At 46.3% G+C, this 8522-nt stretch overlaps 1 protein-coding gene across 1 annotated transcript in view; it reads left to right on the top strand.

Moving 5' to 3' along the window:
- Positions 1-8522, top strand: part of GRM5 (glutamate receptor, metabotropic 5) — a gene marked incomplete at its 5' end in the record, with an annotated part of 96278 nt that overhangs the window by 31095 nt on the left and 56661 nt on the right. The window contains 2 exons of the mRNA XM_015414683.1: positions 3540-3708; positions 7617-7743. Of these exons, the coding sequence (XP_015270169.1) occupies positions 3540-3708; positions 7617-7743 (296 nt within the window). The remainder of the gene's footprint in view (positions 1-3539; positions 3709-7616; positions 7744-8522) is intronic.

Here is an 8522-nt window from a genome sequence, read left to right as displayed (position 1 = left end):
GCGGTTTCTGTCAAGAGCTCTCTCAGCCCCACCTCCCTCACAGGGTGTCTGTTGTGGGGAGGGGGTGGGAAAGGAGTTTGTAAGCCGCTCTGAGACACCTTTGGGTAGTGAAGGGCGGGGTATAAATCCAATCTCTTCTTCTTCTTCTTTTACAAGTATAGCCACAAATAAGACCCACCAAAGGAACCATCAACAATTTACAACTATTTATGATCAAAACTGTATATTACATTCATTAAAGTTCAGAGATGGGTTAGAGAAACCTAGGATTCCATTGAAGCTGTGCCTATGTTATTTTGAAAATTGGGCTCTGTTTGACCAGCCGCTGCTGAAGATCATTGAAACGTCTTGATTTATACCTGGGAGTGATGTATGGCTGTTAGTCTTTCTGCAGTGGTCATCTGCCGCAGTTACTTTCTGTTTGGAGTTCTAAGGAAACTATGTATGTATGGAATTACAGAGGAGCCTACTGTTGGTTTTGAACCATTGTTATATGAGCAATCTGTTGGATATATGTTCATACATTCTATTGGGTTATGACCACTAATGAATGTACTTTAATGAATGTAATATACAGTTTTGATCATATATAGTTGTGAATTGTTAATGGTCTTCCCTTGGTAGGTGTTATTTGTGGCTAAGATAGATTACCAGGCAGCCATATGCATTCACTCATTCCACCCCCCCCACCCCCCAATGCACCATAAATGATCAAACAAGGTGCCGCTATTTAACCATTCAGGTACACAGAATGGGCTAACCGACTTTCCCAGCATTTATAGAGAAGCTTACATTCATTTCCGATTTGGAATATGAATTAGCAAGCTAGACAGAGAATGCCTGTCAGGATATCCTTTAGATCACCTTAAGAGGACATCAAAAAGCTTTAAGAATTTTCTTTGGCAGGCAGTCAAATAAATTCCGTTCTCACTTCTGCCTTCCATTGCCTCCCTGGCGAACATCTGAGAAAGGTCTCACCTCTATCATATCATCCCCAACATGAGAATGATATTTTAGGCCATGTGAGATAGCTGGGATTTTTTTTCCCCTTGGTGTCTAGCGAATAAACGTAGAATTTTGATTCTGCTTGCTGCCTCGTCGTTTTCGAGGGGTGGCTTTCAGGGGAAATGAATTCCCACCTGATACTGTGTGCTGCAGTGTGAGCCGGTGAACCGCAGCCTTGACAGTCACTCAAACCACAATTATTTGGAAGACTCGTGCGTTGAAATTACAGTTTAACAAACCCGTGTAAGTACCCATCGTCTCTGCAGCTTATAAAACAAGGGGTGATTCTACATCTGGCCTCCACTCCACATTTCTCAACACTGAGGAAAAGGTGCAGCTCAAAACCACATTCAGATACCCCGGGCCAATGCCATACTGACTGCAAAGTCACCCCTGAAGGGTCGTAAATCTATGCAGAAGGTACCATCAAACCCGATGATCAAAGGAAGCGACAGCGGCGTGCAATGCAGAGGGGAATTTCTGTTCCAACGTGGGTTTGGTAAAACAACAGAGGGAGAAGCTAATGCAGAATTGCCCAAGATGATGTATCTTGGGCAATTATTTACGTTTAATGTATAAAAGGATAGGGCTGTGGTTGGTTCAGTATTTTAATTATGTTGCTAGCGATGAATGAGTATTATTGAAAAAAATAAAAAAATAAATTCTGGGGGGGGGGAAACAATGCCTTTGAGCCATGATTTTTATGCTATACTCACTGTCAGAGATGAAAGAGCCTGGAGCCATGGCTCAGTGGTAGAATATCTGCTTTGTATGCAGAAGTTCTCTGGTTGGATCCCTAGAATCTCCATTTGAAAAGATCAGATAGCAGGTGATATGAAAGACCTCCACCTGAGACGATTGGGGATAGACAGTGCGGGCCTTGATAGAACAGTGGTCTAATAAAGTTTGATATGTTCTCATTAAGGGGAGGGTCCACGATTCAATGACAGAACAACAGCTTTGCAAGCAGAAGGTTCTGTTTTCAATCCCTGGTATCCCTTCTTTAAAGGCTCAGGTAGGAGGTGATGTGAAAGGCCTCAGCCTGAGACCCTCTAGAACCATTGCCAATCAGAGCAGACAGTATTGACTTTGGTGGACCAACAGTCTGACTCAGTATAAGGCAGTTTCATGTGCTGTCCTTAAGAGGAGGGGCCATGGCTCAGTGGTTAGGGTTGCCAGCTCTGGGTATGGAAATACCTGGCGATTTTAGGGGTGGAGCCTGAGGAGGGCGGGGTTTGGGGAGGGGAGGGATTTCAATGGGGCACAATGCCATAGAGTCCACCTTTTGAAGTGGACATTTTCTCTGGGTGAGCTGATCTCTATCACCTGGATATCTCTTGTAATCCCAGGAGATCTCCAGCCACCACCTGGAGGCTGGAACCCTATCATAGGTAGAGCATCTGCTTTGCATGGAGAAGGTTCTAGGCTCAATCTCCACTAGTTTAAAGGATCAGGTCGCAGGTGGCATGGAAGACCTCAACCGGAGACCCTGTAGAATTGCTGCCAGTCAGAGAGGACAATGTCAACTTGGTTAGACCAATGGCCTGCCTGACTTGGTATAATGCCACTTCATGCGGTCATGTGCGATCTTAGATTAAACTGAGCCCCAGCAATATGTCAGCACCCTCCTAGTTTGGTGTAGTGGTTAAGTGTGCGGACTCTAATCTGGGAGAACCGGGTTTGATTCCCCACTCCTCCACTTGCACCTGCTGATGTGACCTTGGGTCAGTCACAAGCTCTGGCACAGCTGTTCCTTTTTTTTTTTACAATATAATTTATTAAGTTTTCGTAACATAATAACATGCGTATACAAAATGGTGTATTAAGTACATATAAAATTGTAAAATAGTCTTGTTTTGAGCTATGCAATAAAAGGTGAATAGTTAATTACATAGGTGAGTGCAAGAATAAACACAAGATACCATTATACACTGTCAGCTTTCAACCGTTAATACTGTAAAGTATAGTCAGTGTTGCAATAACCACATTTAAATCACAATTAGTACCATTACGATACTTGTTTTCCCTTCACCAGAGGTGGAAGGTATCTAATTCTTTAGGGATATCTTCGAATTGTTGTAAATATTCCAAGATAGGGAACCAGACCGCTATAAAAGAAGAATGGGCCGGATGGCACAGCTGTTCCTGAACGAGCAGTTTGTGTCAGAGTTCTCTCGGCCCCACCCACCTCACAGGGTGTCTGTTGTGGGGAGGGGAAGGGAAAGGAGTTTGTAAGCCGCTCTGAGACTCCCTTGGGTAGTGAAGGGCCACGGGGTATAAATCCAATCCTCCTCCTCCTCCTTCTTCTTCTTCTTCTTCTTCTTCTTCTTCTTCTTCTTCTTCTTCTTCTTAACAGTGCTCTCCCACATGACGACTTGGGTGATTTGAACAGAGAACTGGCCCCATTTGCTTCAACTGATTGTGTATCTGTACATTTTTTTTCTCAGAACCAGATTGTCCTCAGTTGCAAATGTCAATCGCTCTCTCTCTCTCTCTCGAACTCAGCTGAGGGAATTACTGTCTTTGCTTGACAGGTACGAGATTATGAATTTCAAGAAGATGGGGAAGGATTATTTCGACTATATCAACGTCGGCAGCTGGGACAACGGGGAACTGAAAATGGACGACGACGAGGTCTGGTCAAAGAAAAACACCATCATCCGCTCTGTCTGCAGCGACCCTTGCGAGAAAGGGGAGATCAAGGTAAAGATGTGGTTCATCGATTGCTATGCGAGTCATGTCCCGACCATCCAGCATCGGTAGGGGTCAGATCTTTGGAACTGGATGTCGGGGCTCTTAGCTGATGTGGAAGGAGAGCTTTAATTAAAAGTTCTGCCTGCTCCGGCTGCAAGCCGCAAGACCACTTGGGTGAAGAAATCCCCCCCCCATTGCCCTCAGCAATGTCTCAGTCTCTCTTTTTTTAAAATAACTTTTATCCAGGGTTGGAAACTGTGCATGCATCCATCAAGATAAATCTGGAAATGAGGCCAACGGCCACACGGTTTCTCTTCCCCCCCCCCCCCCAGTCATTTATATTTGAGCAACTAGTGCTCCATTAGCCTTGGAAAAAGGCAGCCCCGTTACAAAGGTTGCATTGCCAATATCAGGGCAGATCAGGACATCTCAAGAGAAAGCCAAGCTGAGCAGCCCTTAGGAACCGTTCCGCTCAGACCTGGCCATAGGCTTGCCTGCCCTGCCCTGTATTGGGATATTTGGTTAATAGAGCAGAGTTTGCCTAGCCATAGAAGCATGATCCTGAGAGTTGTAAATAGATCTCCCAAGAACTATATTGCAAAAAAAGTAAACTTATGGGGCGGGGGGCAAGCCTGTTCTGACCATTGCCAGCACTAGGTCTCATTTTGGTTTGGTACAGACCACCACCGTAAGAACATAAAAAGGTCCCTTCTGGAGTAGACCAGTTGTCCATCTAGTCCAGCAACCAGCCACTTCCTCTGGAGGTCCATCAACAGGGCATAGAGGCCAAGGCCTTTCTCTGATGTTGCCTCCTGGTTCTGGGATTCACAGGTTTGCTATTGCTGTCATGGATCCAACCATCCTCCGTGGAGCTTTCTTCCAGCATGAGCCTTCATCCAGTTTAAGTGGCTCCTCAGACTTCATCCAGTGACTGTGTACGGTTCCCTTAATGGCTACTAGCCGCAGGTGGACTACTCTTCCATGAATCTGACCAATCCCCTTTTGAGTTATCCATACATGTGACTGTCGCAGAATCCCTTGGCAGTGAATCTCACTGTCTAAGTACTCATTGATTAATGAACTTCTTCCTTTTGTCTGCCTTTCATCAATCAGTTTCATTAGATGCCCCTGGGTTCTAATGTTATGGGAGAGGGAGAGGAAGTGCACTCTGTCCACTTTCCCCCTCCAGGACAGAGGCATGCATGTGCATTTACAAGTTTGGTGTAGTGGTTAAGTGCGCAGACTCTAATCTGGGAGAACCGGGTTTAATTCCCCACTCCTCCACTTGCACCTGGCTGGATGACCTTGGGCAAGCCGTAGTTCTGATAAGAGCTGTCCTTGGAAAAGAGCAGTTTCTGTCAAGAGCTCTCTCAGCCCCACCTACCTCACAGGGTGTCTGTTGTGGGGAGGGGAAGGGAAAGGAGTTTGTAAGCCGCTCTGAGACACCTTTGGGTAGTGAAGGGTGGGGTATAAATCGAATCTCTTCTTCTTTATTTATATTCTGCTTTTCTCCCCATTTTGGACTCAAAGTGGCTTTCAGAACATCATTCCGTCCTCCTCCATTTTATCCTGACAACAGCCTTGTGAGATAGGCCAGGCTGAGTGTTTGTAACAGGCCCAAGGTCACTCAGCGAGCTTCTGTAACAGAAATGGGGTTTCAAACCTGGGTCACCCAGGGTGCTAGTCTACCATTCTGTCACCTATATCACACTAGGGGTGTGCATTCGGGTCTACCCGAGCTGAAAATATACCCGGAAAACACCTTATGGGTATTTTGGGGATATATTTCAGAATCTCAAATGTATCCAGGTTTTCTCAGGAAAACCAAAAAAAAAATATCCCCCCCAAAATCCCAGATATATTTGGGAATTACCGATAGATCTGAAAACACAGGAGAGGAAGGAGCAGATTGTTCCTACCTCTCAGCTGTTTGTCGGGCTTCTACTGCAATCCCTTTAAAGTTTAAAGGGACTGCAGAAGACAGCCCGAGGATCAGGATCAGCTGTGCCTGGGGGAAAGACTATTCCCGCTGGCTCTACTTGGGGCTGCAGATTGCTCCTCCTCTCAGCTGTTTGTCGGGTTTCTACTACAATCTCTTTAAAGTTTAAAGGGACTGCTGAAGACAGCCTGAGGATCAGGATCAGCTGTGCCTGGGGGAAAGACTATTCCCGCTGGCTCTGCTTGGGGCTGGCTTCTCGTGCAGCCTGCGCTGCAGGAGAAGCCGTCCCAGCCAGGATCTGCGTGCCTTGGAGAGCAATCTCCCTGAGGCATGCAGATCCTGAGTCTGGTCCCTAAGGCAGGGGGGGTTTAAACCACACTGCAGGAGAGGCTGTCCCAGCCAGGATCTGAGTGCCTTGGGGAGGAATCTTCCCACGGCATGCAGATCTTGGAGCTGCCTTCTCCTGTGGCACAGTTTAAACCAGGCTGCAGAAGAAGCCAAGCCCGCCCCAGGATCAGGCTGGCTTCTTTTTTAAATGTAGGGTGGGTTTTTTCCCTCGGGTCTATTAGACCCAAAAAATGTCCAGATTTCCCAAAAAAATCACAGATCGTAATACTGTACCAGTATTAGGATGTGGGGGTTGTTTTTTTGTTTTTTGTTGTTTTGAAATACCAACATTTCAGGTCCAATTGACCCAAACCGAAAAATACCGAATTTAAAAAATTGCACAACCTGATATCACACTGCCTCACTAGATGTGTTCCTAACAAGTTGAAGGGTAGTTCCAACTTGGCTTCCACTCTCCAAAGAGGTGGAGTCTTTCAAGATTTATGTCGGTCCTATTTCAGAAAATAAATGTGGACATACTTGGGTGCACTGCTTAGAATGAGCGTGAAAGTTTGGGTTGTAACTGGGGGCAGGCGGGACTGTGGCCGCTGTTCTAGGTGATGCCAGAGCTCAGGCTGCTTCGTCAGGAGTTGCTTCCCATGATTTAGGAGCAGAATAACTTCTGCTGTCCCCAACGTATTCTCCCTGGCTGGCAACAGCCTTTGTAAATAATAGCATGCAGACACTCTACAGGAACTAAAAAAAACCCTCCCCCCCCCCCATTGTCTATGATCTTGGTGGTGGAAAATACCCTCAAGTCACAGCTGACTTATGGAGACCCTGTAGGGCTTTCAAGGCCAGAGACATTCAGAGGTGGTTCACCATTGCCTGTCTCTGTGCAGCAACCCTGGGCTTTCTTGGAGGTTTCCCATCCAAGTACTGACTAGGGCCAATCCTGCTTAGCTTCCGAGATCCAATGAGATCAAGGCTACCCTGGACTTTCCTGGTCAGGGCAGTAACTAAGATGCCACACTGGAATTAATGTCAGCTTATTGCCTCAGAAGAATTATTTGGCTGACTGCATGGGAACTTGGAGTGACCCATGGACAACTTCAGTTGTTTACAAAGGTGAATGGATTCACAGTATCCATGAGACCAAGGTCCTTTTCGCACTAGACCTTAAATCCTGGTTCAACCCTGTCCCCGATCTTACACTACTGATGAGTTCACCCCTGTAATTATCTCGGGGTATTTTTTGTTTCTGCATTACACTGAGGTCACCCCGGTTTTGCCCCACACTTGCCCCGGGATAAATGGATCCTGCTATAACCGGGGTAAATGCAAGGGTATTGTGTCGCAGGTTGAACTCTGATAAAACCAGGGATGAGATCCAAGTGTGGAAAGGACCATAGCCTGCCAAATGTGAACGAATGTTTTAAAAAATAAAGGTGTCATATGAACTTTGCAAGTAAAGAATTGGTTCTGTACTGGTTCTAGTTGTTCTGTGTTAGTTGTCTGTTTAACTGGAGCAACTGTTTCTTAAAGATCTGTGCTGGAGGCCGCTTGGAAACCTTTCATTAAACTTTTAAAAAATGGGAATGAAAGCCAACATCACTTTTTTTTTGTCTGTGTGACCCCATGGCCCTCCTAGGTCATCCGCAAAGGAGAAGTCAGCTGCTGCTGGACTTGTACGCGATGTAAAGAGAATGAATATGTCTTCGACGAATACACCTGCAAGGCATGTGAGCTGGGATCCTGGCCCACCGAGGACCTCACAGGTAGGCTCATTCTCATCCTGATTCTAAATGACAGCATGTTAGTGACCTCTGAGATAGCCCTCAGTTTCCAATATGAGAGGCGCCGTGTTCAAGTCACACTCAAATCTTGGTATCTGGCGAGGAGAGCTTTGACTCTTGAGCTTTGACCTTAAAAAGGATATTATAGCTTTGGAAAAAGTGCAGAAAAGGGCAACTCGAATGATAAAAGGGTTGGAACACTTTCCCTATGAGAAAAGGTTAAGGCGCTTAGGGCTCTTTAGCTTGGAGAAACGACGACTGAGGGGTGACATGATTGAGGTTTATAAGATTATGCATGGGAAAGAGCAGGTAGAGAAAGAGGTACTTTTCTCCCTTTCTCACAATACAAGAACTCGTGGGCACTCCATGAAATTGCTGAGCGGTCGGGTTAGAATGGATAAAAGGAAGTACTTCACCCCCATCGGCATGTCATTGGGACCTGGTAATCCTAGCCCAGGGATAGGGTTTCCAGGTCCCCCCCATAGTCATCAGCATGTGATAGGGGAGGTAGGGTAGCCAGATCCTGGTTGGGAAACTCCTGGAGATTTGGAGGTTGAGCCTGGGGAGGACAGGGACACCTCAGTGGGGTACAGTGCCATAGAGTCCACCTTCCAAAGCATCCATTTTCTCCAGGGGAACTGATCTCTCTAGTCTGGAGATGAGCTGTAATTCTGGAAGATCCCCAGGTCCCACCGGGAGGCTGGCATCCCTCGATTGTCCAGTGCCCTTACAGAAGCAAACAAGCTCCACTGTCTGATTCA

The sequence above is a fragment of the Gekko japonicus genome, unplaced genomic scaffold (assembly GCF_001447785.1).
Source record: "Gekko japonicus isolate JY-2015 unplaced genomic scaffold, Gekko_japonicus_V1.1 scaffold1112, whole genome shotgun sequence".
Classification (NCBI taxonomy): Eukaryota; Metazoa; Chordata; class Lepidosauria; order Squamata; family Gekkonidae; genus Gekko; species Gekko japonicus.
This window is presented reverse-complemented; position numbering and strand designations above follow the sequence as displayed.